The sequence below is a fragment of the Dermacentor variabilis genome, chromosome 10 (assembly GCF_050947875.1).
Source record: "Dermacentor variabilis isolate Ectoservices chromosome 10, ASM5094787v1, whole genome shotgun sequence".
Taxonomy (NCBI): Eukaryota; Metazoa; Arthropoda; class Arachnida; order Ixodida; family Ixodidae; genus Dermacentor; species Dermacentor variabilis.
In genome coordinates this window covers 46,547,135-46,569,332 of record NC_134577.1, presented here as the reverse complement: position 1 = coordinate 46,569,332, position 22,198 = coordinate 46,547,135, and the positions used below count along the sequence as shown (strand labels likewise).

The window sequence follows — 22,198 nt, the reverse complement described above, 5'->3', positions numbered from 1 at the left end:
ACAACAACGCACGCGTGGTTCTCGGATATACGTCATATCCGTTTGCCGCCAGGTAACCTTATCGTCTGCTAATGCAATATTTGAAAGCTCCCGAGATGTTGGGAGATTACCAGCGTTGCGGCTTTGCCAAGGTTACTTAATTCCATATATGCTACTCGCACATAACCAATCCAGCAAATCTAAAATTTTTGTGCAACTAGTCTTTAAAATCACGTGATCACATCCCTATATTATAAGTAATCTTGCTTTGATCCCGTGCTTGGTGGACTACATTTGCGAAGTCGCATTTCAGACGTTTTCAGATAAGTGCGCCATCGAGAGCAGCCACCTGGTGTTGACACTGGGTTAGCCGAGTTTTGCGCTTCACAAATCGAATAAAGACTGCCATCCCATTCCGCAAGCTTGCTCCTCTGTCTTTGTGTTCTCTACCTATTAGTGTGTAAAATTTTGTGTACTAAAGTGGAAATTAAAGCGCAATAAACTTCTAAAATTAAAGCTTATTCGTTTGTGTTTGCGCACTTCGGAGGAGGATAAGAGGAGAGAGGGCTATCTCTTCCATAAAACTGTGCATTGCAGTTGAAGGCATCACAGCAGACGTTTTGCAGTTCATTGAACTTCTACATCCTGCATCAGAAATAAGCTACTGTAAGTACCGGCGTACATACAAGGGATTTTGGTATGCTATCACTTTAGAGGCTCTGTGCGATCACACGGAATGACATCGCGGCGTACGCTGCCGGCAAATACTCCGACAGAAATTGCCTCCACAGAAATCAAGAAAAAAAAACAATCATTGGCGACGCGGTGCAAAATATGTGTATATATAGTTCTCGTTAAAGAAATGACTCAACTGTAGCTGACGTCTGCGTAATGCGAAACATTCATGACTTGTAGAGAGCTGTTCTATGAATAATGTAAATGTGTAGCGAACGGTTTTATTATTTGTAGTAAGACAATGCTTTTATTGACCAGGTAGGTTTGAAACCAAATAAAAACCCATTGGCACATACACAGTAACCCCAGAGGCATATGCCAAGTTGCCCACGTGTATGTGCATGTCCAGTGCACATACAGAACCGTTGTTTGTAATAGGTCGAGAATCGAGCAGTAATACGAAACATAAGTGCCGAAATAGAAGGCGTACACATTTCGCATCGCAGGCGCCGGTGTTCGAACCACAATCTTTGAGGGTACGAACTCAACACTTGATGCCGCTCGACTACCAGAACGACTCACGCAGCGCATATCAAGTGAACGGTGCACACCGAGTGAATTCGGTGACCAGTAGCTCGAGCAACTGAGTCGTTATCGTTCTATTACGGGGAAGAACGTAGGCATTGTTTTCTGGTGATTTTCTAAACGGCGAGCTTCTTTGCAGCAAAAGAATAGGAGGGGAACTGACAGGCTCAAATTCGGCAAGTCATGGCCATAAGAAGGCAAGGTACAATAAAAGCAAGAAAAGCAATAAACTGTGGCTGTAACAACTTTACTAGACTAGGTTGTTGGGTTGGGTTGTAATGGAAATATAGAAATGATAAGCTAAAGGGTAATTACTGTGGACGAAAAAACAAGTTATCGCCGGTGGTAGGCGAACGCACACCGTCGACGACGGCTGTTATCATATGGGCATTCTTGGGCATTTATGTGTGTGTAGGAGATTTGACCCTTAAAACGTTAGTCAGCGCCAACCATGTCCATCGCGGTGGATGTAGCGCATCCTTTTAACTGGTGACGCCACGTGTACGTGAAATAGGAGCAAGCAGCACAACACCGATTGACACAGCAGCACAACATGAAACACAATTCGTGCAGTGCTCCTGGAATGTTTTAACTCCTGTGAAAATTTACCGCTTCTCGTGGAAATTTTAGCGCTTCTCGCTACAGGGACACTAGTTGCACGCTTCAACGCTGATCTTCCAAGTTCGGCTCTTGCACGCCCCGTGAGTGGCTTTACCGCATAGCATTGGGGCAACCGTGCGGCAGTATGGGCTACTTTGCTCCAGAATGGCGTGTACTCCAAGAATGGACCTGACAAGGGCTTTGTGTGCGTTTAGCGTACATTCTTTGGCAGAATCATAAAATGCTCCTGCAGTATCCAAGGCTTACTAGTGTCTTCGCATAGATTACGTCGGCGTATGTATGCCAATTTATATTATCCATGTATATGAAACCAAGATACTTGAACTCGCTGGCATTGCGTAAATAATTTCTTTCGTTAGTATGGGGTAACTACATGGGCTGCTTTATTGCAAGAGCAGTTATATGGACACTCCAGGCGCATTTATGCCGTCGGTGTCGCCGTAGTGTTCCGCATAAAACCCAAAGGGGATAACATCGTCGCCGCGCACCGTATGCTGTGTGTGCGGGTGAAAGCGTGCGAGGTTGAGCCGACGATGGAGGCTCGATCTCGCGCGCGCAAGGGAGGAACGCGGGGAGAAAGCGCGCCGTCTTCCGTCGCGCGCAAGGCAGCGGGGAGAGGAGACCAAGAGAGGGGTCTACTCCGGCGGCTGCTGCGTATGGCGTGGCCAGGCGCGGCTGCACGGGCCCTATCTCGATAGCGATCTGCGATGAGTGCACTGTTTTAGATGCACCCGGGGATCATACCTTCGTGGGCGCTATGTTCTGCCGCTTACTTCGCGTTGAAGCCAGAGGCAGCGCGAAGGTCGTCTCTCGCTGCTGCGGCCGCACTTCCCCACTCCAGCGTTCTGGCAGTGAGTTTCCGCGGTCATCGAGTGAGATGTGTTCATGTTTGCTTGTGCGCGCGTGCGTGCTCGTTGATTTAGTTAGCAAGCGAATGTTCATAAATTTATATGGCCGATAAAACTACGATCCTTACTTCGTATCGCTGTCTACTAATCTGCTATCGTGATCGATGTTTCGCCTTTCGGGCGAAACTGCAACCTTATCGTTTCAGAGAAGGCACTGCAACGTGGATGGGGCTTCTTTCAAGACACGAGGGCGTTTTTCTGTTAGTGCTCTGTACCTCGCATCAGTACAATCAGAGTGCTAGGATTACATTGGTTAAACAGTTCTTATCGGAAAGATAAATATGATATAAGTTGAAAATGAGTCACGATATGAATAAATATTTCATTTCGTGTAGATCTCCTAGCTAAACACATTACTTCGAGGTCACCGCTAATTTCATGCCTATACACACGTTATATTCAGGCCAGGCAGGCGTAGTAATCGCCACAGAAATGAAGAGAAACTTAGTGCTTCCGATGTTATCAGAACGCTGGTTACTTGCGTCTGAATTCTTTTTGTAACAATGTCTTTTTTTTTAAATGCGGACATTATCAAGTGAAAACAGTTGATCAGTCGGTATCACATACCATATCGGCGGAAACACAGGCTGAAAGTTAGGTCAATGAAAACGAGAACTATTATATTTAAATATTCTTTTAGCTTCCGTACTATCAATGAGTGGAATGCTCTAAAGACCGAATGTTAGTTCGTATAGTAAATAAAGTCAGGCATCCTGGTGCTCAGAATTGTCCTTTCTTTACAATCAGGCACGTCGACCGCGGAAGTCGCGCTTTGTCTACCGGTTCATCGCTCAACTATCTTTATCAGCAGAGCAACGTTCTTTCCCTTTTCCTCCTCTCCCCGCGCGACCGACGCAGTGCGAGCGGTGCGAGCATCGCAGGTTCAGCAATGGCGTCCGTCTTTGCGCGTTGCGGAGGCGGGCACAGTTTGCGCAGTGGTTGAGGGCCCGGTGGCCTGCCGTGAACCACGTCGACGCGTAGAGAATTCACAAGGAGTTTGACTTGAAGTATTCCTGAGACTCGGCTACGACGTATGCATCACTTCCAGGCGCCACGGAGCGACGTGTCTTCGAGCCCCGTCACCGAGCACGCATTGCCTAATGGTAGGGCGACTGCTTTGTGGTCTCCGCCGTCGCGTGCTCGATTGATTCTGTATAGTTATCTCGGATTATAGCAAATCACAGCCCAGTGTATTTCTTGTCGCCTTTAGCAGCATTATATGTTTCCTTACAAAGCGCAAGCAGGCTGAAGTCGGCCGCGCTCTTAACGCCGGTGGCTTCCTTCTGCAGGAACGTGATATCAGTTTTCGTAGCAGACCTTGTGTTGATGATCTTTTTTTGTTCTCACCACTACTGGCTCGTGTGGTACAGTTGTTTTCTCCTTTCACCGGAACGTCAACACTTGAGGTCAGCACTTAATTGTCAGCGTAGGATGATGAGTGGTATAGCTATCCATTTTTTCTTGCGGATGTTATAAGCGCGTTGTGGTTCTTTTGCTACGTTATCCTGCAGACCAGTCACATTCTTTGGCGAGAGCGGTCATATTTTTTGGCGACTTCGAAAAGTTTCTGTTTCCGACCCAACTTCGTCGTTGGAGACTGCAAACGTGTTCTTAATTCAGCACGAGAAACCAATGGTCCTGCAATCTTAAAAAAAGTTTGCACCATTTGGAGCTTATCTTGCCAGTCAGAAATAATCGCCTGCCTTGCTTGCGTTTCCTTTCTTGAAAACTCTGCGCTCGCTACTTTCCTGCCAAGGATGCTATGTCAGGCTGATTAAACACATACTAGAAGTGCAGGTCGTGCAGCATTAAAGAAAGGAAATGCGCGGAAGACGATTATTGTGGGTCAAGACAAGTCTCAAAGGGCGGAAACTTTTTTTTATGACTGTGACTATGGATATCGTAGCCTAGACCAACATGTTTCGCGCGGCGTTGTTTTGACAAATACATACGTCACTACGTAAGCGTGTAGTTCAAGCATGCATGGCGACGCATTCTCATTTAGCTCATTAAGAAAACAAAATGCTCGGAAAACGCTTACACCGAGTTAGATAACACAGAAACCTAGTTAGTGTCTTCCTAGGACCTCTTACAATCTCGTCACTTCAACGCCAGTTTTCGATACAATTAGTTTCGTCTTGCGCCGTTTGCAGCCGTTCCAAAGAACGAGAAGGGTCTGCTAGGGAGGCTTCATCGTTTGTAACTTACGAAAGCAGTGAGTGATTCGCATACATAGCCTAACCCTACGCATCTACTCCCGTTCGTCAGACCATAAATTGATGTTGTAATACCCGGTTAAAGTATGGCGGATAGCTTTGTAATCGATCACGAAAGTGTATAGCATAGTTAGCGGCTGATTTAAAGCAATGGTGTGGGGAAGTTGGGGTAGGGTGCGAACACATATTACCTTTCTTGTGTGTTGTTAGGCTAAAATGGCGAATGCTTTCCAATTCAAACATGACGTAAGCGCACCGCCTGCACCACGTTTCGCTGGCGATAGCGCATCGAAAGGCATCACTCGGGCATCACCGCGTGCGCCGTTTATCGCGCGTTCGCCGTGAAATGATAGGCCATGATACGCTGACAGCTAGTGCAGCGATGACTTGGGTTTCTTCAGTCTGCATGTCGGTATCATGGACCAACGCGCGTGTTCTTTCGGCGAGCGAGCGAGACCGATAGCGAGCGTGAACTTCGCAGTGGAAGCCTGCGTCGCGGCCTTATCGATTTCTCAGCAGCAGCGCCACAGGTTAAAATAGTAGTTCAGATCCGCACATCTAAGAGCAATGCGTTGGCGATGGGCAAGCCTTTCGTCACAGATGCTTTATTTAAACGGAGTTTCTTTTAGTGCAGCAACAAAAAGCCGGTTTTGCGGCAAAGCAGGTTATTCGAATTAGAAAACCGGAGTAATCGGTTACGTTGCCTGTGTGTTTGGTTATAATATTCGTATATTTGAATTCCCTGATATTCGTATTCATGTACCTGGTACCCAAGTTCTATGAACAGCTCTGCTCTATGGTGCAAATTCTGAACAAGCAGGCGACGAATTACTCCAAGCGTGTGTCAACCCTGCGCGTGGGCTTGAGCGGCCTGTTTTGCGATGTTTTGATTGCGATGTTGGAATGAAGTGGCTCTTTTTGTTTTGTTTTGAAAGCCACGCACAGAGCGAAAGCTTCGGGTAGAAATTTATTGCTGTGTGTAGCGCTACAAGGTACCCCCTGTTTAAGCGAGCTGTGCGGTCAGCGTTGTTCTCTGCGTTTCTTTCCGCGAGGACCATGAATCGTCCTTCTTGCTTTGGGGGCTGCAAACTTAGCGATTGGCGACATGTCAAGCTGCGACGTCGTGCCCTCTGCGAGGCCACAGGCGAGCGGAGTAGCTTCGGCAAATCGGGCTCCCTGTATGCGATCGGTGCCAAGATGTACTCGTTTTCGCCGCCCATCACTTTACTCCGGGAGGTTACTTCTACAATTTAGAGTTTTAACGTGTTCGGTATTTCGGTAAACGCAGGTGGGCTGGGAATTTAGTCCGATAGGCGGAAGCACAAACGTGAGCGGCCTGCAGGGTGCAGCCACCTGTTGGCAAAGAGCTTAACTAGATAAACACAGAGCTAACGTAGCAGTAACACAGCGTAACATACTCTGCTGCTTGTGTAAAGTAGACAGCACGACGTCGCATCATGATGCAGAGTCAGCGAAGATAGGTGGAGTAGCGCCGATGACACGGCGAAATAGTTGAGCAGGAAAAGCATGGCTAGGGAGAGAGCGACGTGTAATCGTCCGCAGATCTGTTTATATGACTCTATTCACTTATACTGGGGCGCGAATGTTTTACTATAAGGTTGCAGTTTCGCCCGAAAGGCGAAGCATCGATCACGATAGCAGATTAGTAGACAGCGATACGAAGTAAGGATCGTAGTTTTATCGGCCATATAAATTTATAAACATTCGCTTGCTAACTAAATCAACGAGCACGCACGCGCGCACAAGCAAACATGAACACATCTCACTCGATGACCGCGGAAACTCACTGCCAGGACGCTGGAGTGGGGAAGTGCGGCCGCACTAGCGAGAGACGACCTTCGCGCTGCCTCTGGCTTCAACGCGAAGTAAGCGGCAGAACATAGCGCCCACGAAGGTATGATCCCCGGGTGCATCTAAAACAGTGCACTCATCGCAGATCGCTATCGAGATAGGGCCCGTGCAGCCGCGCCTGGCCACGCCATACGCAGCAGCCGCCGGAGTAGACCCCTCTCTTGGTCTCCTCTCCCCGCTGCCTTGCGTGCGACGGAAGACGGCGCGCTTTCTCCCCGCGTTCCTCCCTTGCGCGCGCGAGATCGAGCCTCCATCGTCGGCTCAACCTCGCACGCTTTCACCCGCACACACATCATACGGTGCGCGGCGACGATGTTATCCCCTTTGGGTTTTATGCGGGACACTACGACGACACCGACGGCATAAATGCGCCTGGAGTGTCCATATAACTGCTCTTGCAATAAAGCAGCCCACGTAGTTACCCCATACTAACGAAAGAAATTATTTACGCAATGCCAGCGAGCTCAAGTATCTTGGTTTCATATACATGGATAATATAAATTGGCATACATACGCCGACGTAATCTATGCGAAGACACTAGTAAGCCTTGGATACTGCAGGAGCATTTTATGATTCTGCCAAAGAATGTACGCTAAACGCACACAAAGCCCTTCTCAGGTCCATTCTTGGAGTACACGCCATTCTGGAGCAAAGTAGCCCATACTGCCGCACGGTTGCCCCAATGCTATGCGGTAAAGCCACTCACGGGGCGTGCAAGAGCCGAACTTGGAAGATCAGCGTTGAAGCGTGCAACTAGTGACCCTGTAGCGAGAAGCGCTAAAATTTCCACGAGAAGCGGTAAATTTTCACACGCGTTAAAACATTCCAGGAGCACTGCACGAATTGTGTTTCATGTTGTGCTACTGCGTCAATCGGTGTTGTGCTGCTTGCTCCTATTTCACGTACACGTGGCGTCACCAGTTAAAAGGATGCGCTACATCCACCGCGATGGACATGGTTGGCGCTGACTAACGTTTTAAGGGTCAAATCTCCTACACACACATAAATGCCCAAGAATGTCCATATGATAACAGCCGTCGTCGACGGTGTGCGTTCGCCTACCACCGGCGATAACTTGTTTTTTCGTCCACAGTAATTACCCTTTAGCTTATCATTTCTATATTTCCATTACAACCCAACCCAACAACCTAGTCTAGTAAAGTTGTTACAGCCACAGTTTATTGCTTTTCTTGCTTTTATTGTACCTTGCCTTGTTATGGCCACGACTTTGCAAATATGAGCCTGTCAGTTTCCCTCCTACTCTTTTGCTGCGAAGAAGCTCGCCGTTTAGAAAATCACCAGAAAACAAAGCCTACGTTCTTCCCCGTAATAGAACGATAACAACTCAGTTGCTCGAGCTACTGGCGACCGAATTCACTCGGTGTGCACCGTTCACTTGATATGCGCTGCGTGAGTCGTTCTGGTAGTCGAGTGGCATCAAGTGTTGAGTTCGTACCCTCAAAGATTGTGGTTTGAACGCCGGCGCCTGCGATGCGAAATGTGTACGCCTTCTATTTCGGCACTTATGTTTCGTAATACTGCTCGATTGATGTGTGGTGTTTTATGGCGCAAGGGCCAGGTTTGGCCAAAGAGTGCTCGATTCTCGACCTATTACATACAACGGTTCTGTATGTGCACTGGACATGCACATACACGTGGGCAACTTGGCATGTGCCCCTGGGACCACTGCGTATGTGCCAATGGGTTTTAATTTGGTTTCAAACATACCTTGTCAATACAAGCATTGTCTTACTACAAATAAACCGTTCTCTTCTCATTTACGTTATTCATAGAACAGCTCTCTACAGATCATGAATGTTTCGCATTACACGGACGTCAGCTACAGTTGAGTCATTTTTTTAACGAGAAGTATATATTCACATATGTTGCACCGCGTCGCCAATGATTGTTCTTTTTTTTTCTTGATTTCTGTGGAGGCAATTTCTGCCGGAGTATTTGCCGGCAGAGTACGCCGCGATGTCATTCCGCCTAATTGTACAGAGCCTCCAAAATGATAGAATACCACAATTGCTTATCGGTAAGCCGGTACTTACAGTAGCGTATTTCTGATGCAGGATGTAGAAGTTCAATGAACTGCAATACGTCTGCTGTGACGCCTTCAAGTGCAAGGCACAGTTTTATGGAAGAGATAGCCCTCTCGTCTCTTATCCCCCTCCTAAGTGCGCAAACTCTCACAAACTAATAAACTTTAATTTCAGAAGTTTATTGCACTTTAATTTTCACTTTAGTAAACAGAACCTTACATGCTAACAAGTAGAGAACATAAAGACAGAAGTGCAAGCCAGCCGAATGGGATGGCAGTCTTTATTCGATTTGTGAAGAGTAAAACTCCGGTAACCCAGCGTCCGCACAAGCTGGTTGCTCTCGATGGCGCACTTATCTGAAAAGGTTTGAAATGCGACTTCGCAAATGTAGTCCATCACTTGCCCAGCCACCGTGCACGAAATCAAAGCAAGATTACTTGTAATATAGGGAGGTGATCACGTGATTTTAAAGACCAGCTGCAACAAAATTTTAGATTTGTTGGATTCATTATATGTGAGTAGCATATATGGGGTTAGGTAATCTTGGCCAAGCCGCAATGCTGGTAATCTCCCAACATCTCGGGAGTTTTCAAGTAGCCCATTAGCAGGCGATAAGGTTACCTGGAGGCAAGCGGATATGACGCACATCCGAGAACCACGCGTGCGTGCTGATGTTGTTGCGCTTGGACGGGCTTTGGTGTACTCACGTTCCAAGTTCTGCATCATTCACTTCCGGTGAGCGTTAATGACGGCGACATTGAGAAAAAAGACTATTGTTCCCGTTTTTTTTTTTTCTGTGACGGATCGAGTGACATCTTGAGCGTAAAAACTTGGCACGAAGGCATGCTTTGTATACAGGTTCCCAAAAGAAAGCTTAATTCATGCCCGGCTCGAAATTGTGTTGTGGTTGGCCTTTCATTAACTGTCGCGAACGATGGCTCTTTTCTTCTGGATAATTTCAGACCAGCATGGGCATGTACTTTCTGTGCAGCTCTTTGCTGATGGCGATGGAGTCACCTGTCACAGCAGAAAAGAAGCCTCGTTTCAGTTAAAAGAACACTCGAGAAATGCAAGCACACTGAGGCTAGCATATTCTGCGGACATGCTAACAACCTGATTCTACGGCCATTGTCAATTGCACACGAACATATAACTGCTCTGTTACCACACTATCTACACAGCGTTGCTTTGCATGCAGATCGAAACAGATTATTAAAGTACAAAGTTTGTGACGTCTTTTCATTTGTTTTCCATGTCATGAAAACACTCTACTCAATGATGTCAATATAACTTAAGTTACGTCTCCAGGTGGTTTAAATCATAGAAACACTCAGCGATAAGCATTGAGTCAGAGACCTATACAGCATATTTGAGCAAAATTGTAGTAAGACAACAAAAGCATATGCAGGCTCCGCAAATGCAACCAATTGGATATTGTTCACGACCCTATCGGACTCTTAAAAGTTCTTGAGATCAGTACATACTTTAGAAGCCAACAAATACTCAGATAACATATCAAGCTTTAACCCAAACAAAAAGCATTAGGTCAAGGAGTTATAGAGTGAGAAATACGAAATGCATTTCTTTCCGTGATGACAGCTGCTCCACAACTTTTTTGGCTCCAAAGAAAACGCGCAAGCACAACGTGGCTAGTCGTGTGTGCGCAATGACATTCCTGCACTCGTAAAAGTTTTCAATTGAGCCATATTTCCTTTGTTGATTGGAAGCAAATCGTTCGAATGTTTCTCAATGTGCTCTTCAACTTCTGCAAATAATGTCTCGCGTTGCGGTGACTAAATAAAGAGCTAATTATTGCTTAACGTAACTTACTAGGTTAGGCTCACTACGATAAATATTGTGAACTAGCTTCTGAATAAGGGTAGTGATCACCACTGCGTCGGCAGCATCTGCTGAGCCTGCCCCAGTTTTTATAAAGGATTTGTGCAAGATAGCTGCAACACCCTGCCAAATAAGCTACAATGATCATAAAGGTGTGCTTAGTTTTTGATGTCGTTCAATTATGAAAGTTTGGGATCACACAGGTAAGTTTCAATCTCATTTGGTCATGTTCGGCATAAATTTTATCTGTTCTTGATACTCGGGCGCTGAAGTGGACACGAGATAACCGAGCCATTAAACTTTGACTGATGCGATCTCGCCACTACTAATCTGGGTGCTCAGATCAAACCAGTACTGCAAACCCTATGGCTTTTCCGCCCCAACGCAGGCTAATCACGCGCACGGGCAGGTTTTTCTGACAAGTAGTATCGCTTTCTCTGCCTAGATAACTATAGCGGGCCCCTAGATTCTGCATATTATTCAAATCACAAAACTCTATGACACCATAAAACGCTGCGTAAATCGGCTGACCAACCGAACACGATCGGCACATTATTATCAGCTGGTAACTGCTGTTCGCAGTAAAACGTTAACCGGATCAGAACAATCTTCTTCGGATGAACGCACTTGCAAACTTATATCTCTTGAGGGTGGAGTAACAAAGTCAGGAATTAACCGAGAAAAATAGCTATGTAAGGAACAGTCGTGGACACCGACCACAACAGGATAAAAGCACAAGGCGTGTTGGTTCCTCCTAAGAAGATGTCTCTTTCCCGGTCAGAATTCACAGCTTGCTTTTGGATACGACTCATTCTGATTAAACATATTGTTACGGGAAGGAAGAAGCGTGCGCCTATTTACAGATGGCTTTTAATGGCTGAGCCAACAAGTGTAGAGCAGCGATAATACTGAACTCTTCTTCGTCGTTTCCAAGGCCACCATCAGCGTCCCCTTCTTCCCACATTACCGACTGTTACAATATTATAGCGCTGAAAAAGCTTGGATTCAGCTTGCTCCCAGGTTACCTGGCCGATAAGGCAAAATGTAAACTTCTTACCTTGCGGCCACGTGGGGTATGCTCCTTGGCTCAACGTGAAAGGCTCTTCGACGAGCTTAAAAACCTGCTCTTCAAAGAGTGTATCGTTGAAAGGACGATGCTCGTCGAGACTCTGCCACAGAGATTTCAGGAAGAGCTCCCAGCGGGGCATGTAGTAACTGCAAGAAGCAATCGTATTCCGCGTGAAAAGCATCACTAACGTTTTAACAGAATGCTCAGAGATAACATTATCTAAAGCGAGTACATATAAATTCCTGATCACGGGATGTCTGACGTCCCTAATAAACACTTCCGGACGTCAACTACAGAAAACAATGCATTCCATCACCACAAAAGTATACTTTATCGCCCTGTACAAATAACCAGCCTTCGCCAAACACGCAGCGCCTGACACACCCAAATACACCACTCCCGACCAATGTGACCAATATACCTCAATATCGCTCACCTTTGCACAAGACCTGACCACTGCTTAGCTGCATAGTCTCGGATCTGAAACGTTACAGTGGCATTTCGCATGAGAAGGTTCACAACGGTGAAAAAGAAGCATACGAAATACGAAACAAACCAATCAGTCTCACCTCGCCTTTTGGGCCCCAAAGAGTGATCTGGTTACGTGCGTTGTACTCGTATCGATCCGACTCCTGGAGTACAAAAAAAAAAAGAAAGAACGGTTGCAGCAGAAAGGCTGTCAGCATCTGGCACTGTAGACGAGTAATCAGAGCTACGCATATTCTTTGCCTCAAATGTATATTTTGTTGCGAAAATGCACCAGAACGGCGTTGCTCAGAACTAAAAAGAATAAATTTCGCGAAGCCTATCACATATAGTTTTCGAAGTCAGTGATAGGTTTAGTGGCAACAAGCGGTCATACACGCTTCACCGAATGAGCGCACAGAAAGCTGAGGTTATCGAAGCCATGGGGCGCCAGTGCGAGCCAGCTGGAGGGGCGTTCTATATATCGTGCCACATATGGAGTTGCCGCGCGGTGAACGAGGGGACTCGTGATTCCGAGTGAGGCACGTGCTGGAACAACTACAACTGACGTCACCGCCGCCATTTCCCACTACTCCGCAGCTACCCTCCTCGTTACGTCACGCAATAGGCGAACCCCTCTAGAGCTCCGCGGCGCCCCTGCGCTTTCCTCCTCGCGGTGTCTTCATCCTCTCCAACATAACCCCTCGGCTGCTATTCGGTTAGATAATAACACATAACTCCGCGGAAGTGAGAAAGCTTTAAATATTTTTGCTGTCACGGCAACCGAAGAGGTGCGAACATCGATGCTTGGTGGAAAAGTAGAAAGTGGTGCGTGCCATGCCGCAAGAATAAGGAGTCAGTATGCCACGCTAATTTGATCACGTGTGTTTTGTTTTGCGCTTGTTCGAGCGCCAGCATCTCCTTTCGCTGTGGCACGTTTACAACGTATATAACTAGAGAGAGAGAGAGAGAGAGAGAGAGACGTTATTATTTGAAAAAAAAATATATGTACGTATATTAAAAGGCAACTCCAGTGGCTCTTCCGGCGAGGTGCCTAGATTGGGTTAATTGCTTCTCTCCTTAGTAGGTAGTGCTTGTTTGGTGCGAGAGGCTTCGCGCAAGTTTTCTTTCCATACCGAAAGAGTCTGGTTATAAACTTATGCAATCTAAAACTAAACGCCGTAATGCACAACATGGTATTCGCATTATGGTTGAGTGGCGACATTCTTAGAAGAAAAAAAAAAGTATAGCAATAAGACATAGTACGCTCAAAATGGGGTCCGAATACGTAGTCTTCAAGTCGACTAAATATATTCGAGAAGACACTCTCTTTACAAACAAAAACAAAGAAAACTAAACAATAACAAATAAGAATATGTGGGCAAAGGTTGCATGCAGAACATTTGGTTTAAAGAGGCCTGTTTACATCATTGACACATGCACGGGATTCCGTTCCCAACTGGACATCTGGTCACCCGCAGAGGCTCTAAATGACAACTGCTCTCAGTAAGTATAACGTCATATTTTCAATCCAGCTGATGCGACAATTGCGCCATCTGTAGCAGACGTATTACTTAGAATGACCACCTGCTATAATGTAAGAAGCATTGGCTTAAACGGCGAGCTGGTGTTAGGCTTATTTCATTTTGCATGCGACTGCAATTGAGCGCACTAACTTTGATGTGTCAGCAAGGTACAAGCATATGCCAGCGCGTTTATCGGTTTAATTTCACAATAACTTGTGAAACAAACAATAAATAAATAAATATACCTGTTCTGTCGTTCCCCAGCTTCGTGCATCACGTAGCCATGTTCCAAGAAGGAAGTGCGGATCTGACGCCAGCAAAGTTTCGAGATCATTAAACAGTTCTGTCATGAGCACAGCTAACCTCCTGAAAAAGATAAGTAACTCTGGTTAGTAAGTTACTGCATTGAAAGCCATTGTCATGTAATTGTAAATTGAAAGGAGTCATATCTTAAAACAGAAAAGCCGCATGTCTTCGTACCCATACGGAAAAGCAATATGGCACCCTCATTCCTATATATTACTTATGACTCCCGGTGTCCCAATGTCTTTCCAGAGTACATATGGAAAGCCGGCATGGATGTGAGTTGGTGTTGTGAGTTTGCCAATGATTGCTATGGGTTGCGTGATTTGAAACTTTGTATTTATGTACGTACCTACGTGATTCTATGCAATGATATGTGTACATAGTGTTGTCTTTTTGTGTAGTTGTGAAGCACACTAATCAAATCAGACCGATCGGACAGCAGGTGCTTGTCTCATTGCATTAATTCATCATTACTTCTCATATTCCTTTACTTGCCTTTGCTTTTCCCCACTTCCCTCTTTCCCTTTCCCAACGCACGCTCCTCCGGCCAACCTCGCCGTTTTCTCTCATCAAGAATTTTGCTCTCTCTCTCCCTTTTTTACTCAACGTCCATTTTCGTTCTAAATGCAAAGTTCTATTTGGCCTATGTACTACGTTGCTATATCAAAGTTTACTTCTGGACTTCATTGTACAAAGCGGAGTTCCTCGGTCACGCAATAACAGTCACCTGTTTCAAACAAATTTCATATATTGCTGCTCAGAAATAAATGCCTATTATGGGTTTTACTATTTTAGCAGGATATATTGATAAGGTATGGTGTTCTGTAACGCAAGGTCCAGATTTAGTCGAATAGTGCCATGTATGCGGCAATAAGGTATCGATGGACCAATTAATTACGTAGGGTGTACGTAAGATGGCATTAAGAGGAAGCTTTAGCTCGGGCCCAACTCCGACGTGGCCTATTCAAATACATGTCAAACGCAAAAACGTTTTTCTGGGATAACCCCTGGACCCATTTTAATGAAATTTGTTGCATTTTAGATAGAAAGTTAAGTTCTAGTGATTGTTGGAAGCGGAATTTCGATTTAGGGCCTGAATTTTGTTCAAAACATTTTCAAAATTTTGCAAGTCTGAAAGAAATAGAAGCACGAAGTTTACAAATTAATAACTCTGCACCAAAAACAGATATCACGATCCTGTGAACGGCATCCGTTAGATCATTGAAAGCGGACAAACTCGACATGTCTCGACATGTCATTTTATATCTTACGTGAATGTGTTACGTTGTGTACAAGGGTTCTGCAAAAGCTGTATTTCCATATTACCAGCTTTCTTTAGATTCATGTCGAGCATATCAATTTTGTCCGCTTTATATATACTATTAGACGCAATTCACAGATTTGTGATATCACTTTTTTAATGCAGAGTCAGAGCTGTAAACTTGATAGTGTCAATTTCTGAAAATTTTAGATTTTTGCCCATTTTTAATAAAAGAATTGAAGACAGCAATTCGAAACTAACAGACACTATATTTCAAGTTTTTCTTTTAAATGCAACAAACTTCGCCAAATTTGGTGCAGAGGTCGGCGAGGAAAACGAGTTCTCCTTTCACGTGTATTTATATAGGAGCACACGAACTAAAGCTTCCTCTTAAAGAGGCTAAACATCAGTCGCAGTATATATGCGTAAATGCGCAGCATACAACACCAATGAGTCTAAAACTGTGGCATAATAAATGAGAGTACGGGCTTATCCTGTTTCCTGCCTCCATAACTTAGCAGGAAACACTTCTCTAAATAAACCAGCTTGGCTGTTCCAGCAAGCATGTTTCGGTTATTTGTCACACTTACCCAAGAGCACTCTTCATTTTCTTCCAAAAGCAGTTCCTAACTTCGACGTAAATGTTGTCAATAAGCAGTTGGAGAGACTGGCGCGTCACATCAACGAGGTCGTACCTGTAGCGTGTACCATTCACATTGAAATACAGGGCACTCCTATAAACTCATTACAACTCCACGAGCAAGAACAGTTTACCCTGCGGTTTCAATAGCATTTAACAAGATATTCACCCTAATTATCATTAATAGTCAATCGGACACACCCAGCAGTTCTCTCCCGGCGGAAGCATTAGTCTCCTGTCAACATTCACGTAGAGCACACACAAAAAAGAGGTTTCGCTCCTTTGTTACAGCTTACCTATTTACCCAACCACACTGATGTTTCACCGATGCCACTTCTGCTTCTTAGGGTGAGCTGTTTGAAACACTTTCAAGTACTGCGCACATTTCGGCGTTGGAATTTCCGGCATTTGTCCCCGAACAATGCTTTGTGGCTCACTTCATGCAGCACTACCACTAAATATCTCCGGCATGTTGTATAATGTAAACGCTCTATTCTGAGTTTTTAAGCCTCGAAATGGCTCGGGCAGACGATTAACAAAAGAAATGTGATAATTTGCAGCGACACATATTAACCCTCGCACTTCCTACTTTGCCCACGTGACAATAATTGTGTGCCCTTTGGTTTTAAACACGAGAAAACAGGCACGTGCTTGCCCGTAACAAACGTTTTACTCGGCCAATTGCATCATGAGCAACGCAAAATGAATGAAATACATCGAAGAAGTGGAGCGAGAGCGATTGCGAGACCGAAGGTTGTGAACTGTCACATGGTTGGCCAGTTTCTACGTCGAGCAACTGTAGTAAAGTAATTATGCTTCATTAAGAGCGTATATCTCCGAACAGCTCAAATAGAATGGCTTAAGCAATACGATGAGAGAGAGAGAGAGAGGGCTCTTTATTGGAAAAACAGAGAATTTTGCCGGCGCGTATATAACTGCTGGCATGCTACTCTGTATAGGGATGGGGAATGGGATTAAAAGATTCCAGAAAAGAGTTCGAGAAAAAGAGGATAAAAGTAAATATGAAATGTCCGAGTGGACCTGATACTAATATTTACAGGTGACATGGCGGGGAAATTTAAGCTTTTGTATAAGAAGGATGCAATTTTTAAAGCTTTCCTATTTGACCAATTTCTGTCAGGTAATTGAACAATAAATCCAAAACCCGTCGCTGTTTTGAAGGGCCGGGCATTGGACCTAAGATGCCCGGTAACGTTAACGGTTCGTGGCAAATCATGTCCATTTGGTGCTCAAAAAATTGTCTCTCGTCGCGGTACGCTGGGCATTCTAGTAATATGTGCTCAATTGTCTCTAAGTTGCGACAGTTATCACAGTATGCGTTAGTGGTAAGTCCTATGCTGTACAGATAATTGTTCTTGTATGCCACGTTCAGTCGAAGACGATGATCGTGATATAATGTCATACTATGGCGATCACCATGATGGTGATCGTCACATCGTCTTCATGCTAAAACAACTCGCCCATCTAGGTGTAACTGACCGGCTTAAGCATGGCAAGATGAAAAATTATATAAGCGCCAGGTTAAGCTCTTAAGGTTATTTAGCGTTATCAAAAAGAAGGTGGGACTGGGGGAAGCCCTACGTATCCCGGGATTCCGATACCGTGCTTCTGCGCTTCAGAAGGACCCTGCGACCTGCCCATAGCTCCCCCTGTCGAGGAGGCCGGACAGATACCAGCAGTACCACCCGGCAGCAGACCAACTCTTTGACGTGAGAAACGCGTGAATCCTCCGCCAAGAGCTAGCCTGACCACCTCCCACCCCCGCAAGGACCGGCATTTCTTGTCAGTCGGTCACGAGAATGGTGAGGAATATGCAGTAACAGTACTATATTACTGGGGTGCTTTATCCCTTAACCACGACGAACAACAAGAAAATTCTGCAGAAACAATAACTCGATGGCTGTCGACGGTAATGCATTTTCATTGAATCAATATAGCCAACAACAAATTGCTACCGTCAACACGAGTTAGGTGTGACACGTGCACTGCAGAGTGACTACCCTTGCGCGATTCCCAAATATCACTCTGCGCCATGTAGCGTCGCCGCAGCGAAGCCTGGGGGGGCATCCGAAGTGCATGGCACGCCGGTGCGTGCGAACGCTGAGAAAGGCGTTAACCGGGCTCCTCTCTCGTGCTTCTTTCTGGACACGCTGAGCCATCTAGTGGCGCTACCATGAAGTGCGCGCGTGGACTCCGAGACAAGCGTGGAGCGCCGGTGCCTGTGAACGCTGAGAATGGTTCCCTCGCTTGCCGCACACTCAGTTGCACATACTCAGTGACCCGAGTTGGCGAGATGTTCATCGAAGAGCGGCACATGCCCAGTGCATTCACGGAGCAGCTCGCTAAAGGGTTGACGAGACAGGCGTTCATTCGAAAACGGCCTATACCTAGTGTATTTGTTGGGCAGCCTGCTATTGCGTCGGGTTGCTGTCTTTGAGGAACCTTTGTGACGTAGGTTCGATTCCGCTCAGCTTCGGATAAATTTAAGGGATCTTTTTCATCATTGTATGGCGGCAGAGTTCCGGAGCCACATACCTAATAACCCAAGTTGGCATCAAAGACGCCCATTGAAGAGCACCACACACCTACTGGCGCGTACCTAGCGACCCAAGTTGGCATCAGAGAAGTTCGCTGAAGGCCAGTACATACAGTAATCGCACATGCCCAATGCTCCAAGTCGGCGTCAAAGAGTTTCTTCAACAGCGGCGCCCACCCAGTCCCTCATATACAGTGACCTATGTCGGCGTGAAAGAGCTTCGTTGAAGACAGTCGCGCATGTACACGTTGGCACATACTCAGTGACCCGAGTTAACCGATAGGTGGCTTCGAAACCTGTGACTTCAGCAAAGCAGCCCGTCGCGCCAACGATTCGGCCACAGACCACCCAGTAATCCAGGTAGGCAGGAAAACGGACGGACGGACGGACTGACGGACGGACGGACAGACAGACAGACCCTGGAAAGTGCGTGAAGTAGCTAAAAATGCGAACGCATTAACACATCGGCGGAGCCCACGCATATGTGGGAATCGGTGATAAGTGAAGCTTTCTTTGTTATTTACTGAAGTGCCTTCACTTCGTTTATTATTCCTTTCTACGTCGATCCGCAGTCAATGCGCTCTCTAATAATATTTTGTTCATTTAGCTTTCTTTTTCTTCATACCCGGCTGCTTTTGATGCAGACGTTTTCACTTCTCTGTAGCCGGCTTCTTCACTTCTTGCGTCTTGTTCTGCTTGTCTCATACCCATATTATACCCATACCCATAGTTCACATACCCCGTGGCATGTGCCCAGCTGCGCAAACACAATGACCCGAGTTGTACAGCCATCAAGGCGGCGGCAGCCACTACCCACAAAGCAGGGGAAAATGCAGAAAGAGCTTCGCTTTAAAATGGTCCCTTATTACTTGTTATTTGTTTAATTATTAGCGAGTTGTTTTTAATTATTGCTCGTTTTCAAACTAACAAGTGTAAAGCACGTGGGGAGCTGTTGTAAACGAGACGCTGACATCGTTTCTGACCGGGTACTGTCAAGGGATAGCGTCAAAGAGACACTTGAAGTCACCATGGAGCTTCCCATGTCAAGCTTCCGTAGTGATCACACCTAGCCCAATCTGCCTTCGCCTTAAACTTTTCCCCAAATTAGCATCAATTCACCATTGCAATACTCTCTCTCTCTCTCTCTCTCTCTCTCTGTAAATGAATTTGTGGTGAAGCGATTACACTAATAGACATATTGGGCAGGTGGCTTGCATGAGCACATTGCACCAGACTTTGCAGTTCCGCAGCGCTTACACAAGTACGGTAAAGCGCACGCAACCTAATCAAATTTGGTTCTTTCATAACAGGCCTTACTCTTACCTGAATGTTCCTTGTTCTGCAATTTCGGGGTCCGTGGCAGCGTTTAGGAGATCTCTCCATGCCGCATAAACATCTGCGGGATCATACCAAGTCTGCGAGAAGAAGCAGAAGGTTAACTTTGACAGACAATCCTTTTGCATCCCATTGTATAAGGGGTCACCGAAAACAACACCCCGAATAACTAGAAAGAATTCCCTAGAGGCGCAATACGTTAAGATTCCCGGCAACTGGTAACATCCACATGATGCCACATAGAACGGTAGTAGAGTCATGAACGAGAATGAAGGGGTTTAAGCGAGGGGCCCGATTTTTATTAATCGTGTCATGAGAAGCCAACGAACAAAGACGCCAAGGACAATATAGGGGAAATTACTTGTACTTACTATAATTGAATTAAAGAAATGATAAATTAACGCCAATGAAAGCGGATGAAGAAACAACTTGCCGCAGGTGAGGAACGATCCCATTTCTTCGCATTGCTAACATTGCTAACCCTGGCTAACACTCCCAAGGTTAGTTCTAGCAGTAACACATAAATACCCCAGAAAGTGGATGGGAAGACGGCGCCGCGGTATCTCAATTGGTAGAGCATCGAACGCGTAATGCGAAGACGTGGGGTCGTTCCCGACCTGCGGCAAGTTGTTTTTTCACCCACTTTCAATTCCATTAATTTATAATTTCTTTATTTTCAATTAGGAAGTACAAGTAATTCCCTCTATGTTTTCATTGGCGTCTTTGTTCGTCGGCTTCTCATGATATGGTAGCAAAGTCATGTGAGAAGTATAGTACGTTGTTCTCAATTGTTTCTATATGGCGACAAAAACTCCTTTTAACACCGGTGGCGCGCACATACCAGCGTACTTCGCTTAAAAGTTGAAAGCATTGTGTTTCAGCGTTATTTTACAAATGCGGCATGTTTCTCATCTGATGTCTGTTCTGAAACTCGTGCCATAATGGCAACTAGAACATCTTAATACCAAATTCATGTGCTTCGAAGCCGTATGTCGAGAGTAATTACGATTGCTCAAACGAATGTAAATCGAGAAGTCATTCTGGGCATACAGAAGTATGCTGCTGCTCGCTCAGATTGTTACACGCCATTTCCAGAGCATACATGAAAACAAACCTCACCTTATTCTTTAGGTGAAGCGACGGTCGCACTACAAGCGTGTACTGGCCGTGATCCTTTACCAGAGTGGCTGGATCCAAGTCGTAAACGCTTTCCTGAAATCAAACGACACAGCGAACATATACATAGCCCTTGACGAAAGTCACCTGAGGTAGCTCCAATTGAACGATTCAGCCCTGTTTTGTAGACAAAGGCTTCGTTGCAACACGTAATGAATGTTACATGTTCAGTGTGGCATCATACTTGTTTTCCTAGCAATCCTTCCGCGCGTACGTTTAGCCATACAGACCGAGAAATAAGTGAGATAGGAAAAGATGGTACGTTGAAGCGAAGATATCCTGTTGTGGCCAATAGAGGATAAAACACGTAATATAACCCAGAGAACTAAAGAAGGTTGGTTAAAGAACTGGAATTTCAAATACTTCGTTCTTGGCGTAACGGTTACGGCAAGCTAACAGAAACGCGCGCATAAAAAGGGCTGAATGAACAAGCTCTGTTAAGGCATATTTACTGCTATTTGGCCTCTTCTAGGTATTTTCATCATCCATTGCGGACAAACCGGCTTATAGGGACACTAAAGGCGGAAATAAGTTTAGCTGTATCACTAAATTACCTTTGTAGAATTTCAAGCAGTAAGCCACACTGGAACTCAAACAGGCTATAAAACTACGAACCCAATTTTGTGTTCTAATACACTGCCATCGCTACCAATGCTTCACCCTTTAGGCGAAACTGCAAGTCTTGTTTCATTATGCAAAACCGAGCTTTGCTTACTGGCACTACTTAGTCGTCGTCGGAATTAAACTGTAATATCTGGCCCGCCATACGAAGAAGCTCTGGGATGGATCTTCCTAATAACACTTCGCATTAAACTGGTGGTACACTATGATGGTTCTCTTTTTTTTTTTTTTTTTTGCTGCGGCTACATGAAATGAACCGAACGGTATAGCACGAGTTATTCGGAAATATGCTGAACTGTCGGAGACATGATGACTTGGTCATAGCGACAGGTTACGCTTAAAAATGCGGCGCCAAATATATTCGCGTGCAGTTCACTTTGCATACAGTGATGCGTCGTGCCAAATTTTCTGAATTTTCGGCCAGCATCAAGCGTGACTTGGTTCCAGTACTCCGCACATGCGCGGCTTGGACGTGCCTGTTCCTAGCTCGTTGAATGGTGT

At 45.5% G+C, this 22,198-nt stretch overlaps 1 protein-coding gene across 1 annotated transcript in view; it reads right to left on the bottom strand.

The window, feature by feature from the left end:
* Positions 1–9,153: 9,153 nt before the first annotated feature.
* Positions 9,154–22,198, bottom strand: part of LOC142560472 (alpha-N-acetylglucosaminidase-like) — a 41,565-nt gene continuing 28,520 nt past the window's right edge. Inside the window, exons 16-23 of the mRNA XM_075672616.1 lie at positions 21,020–21,112; positions 19,889–19,980; positions 15,959–16,063; positions 14,047–14,167; positions 12,380–12,442; positions 12,247–12,290; positions 11,799–11,956; positions 9,154–9,919 (exon numbers count right to left, since the gene is read on the bottom strand). Coding sequence (XP_075528731.1) covers positions 9,861–9,919; positions 11,799–11,956; positions 12,247–12,290; positions 12,380–12,442; positions 14,047–14,167; positions 15,959–16,063; positions 19,889–19,980; positions 21,020–21,112 — 735 coding nt within the window. The 3' untranslated portion in view covers positions 9,154–9,860. The remainder of the gene's footprint in view (positions 9,920–11,798; positions 11,957–12,246; positions 12,291–12,379; positions 12,443–14,046; positions 14,168–15,958; positions 16,064–19,888; positions 19,981–21,019; positions 21,113–22,198) is intronic.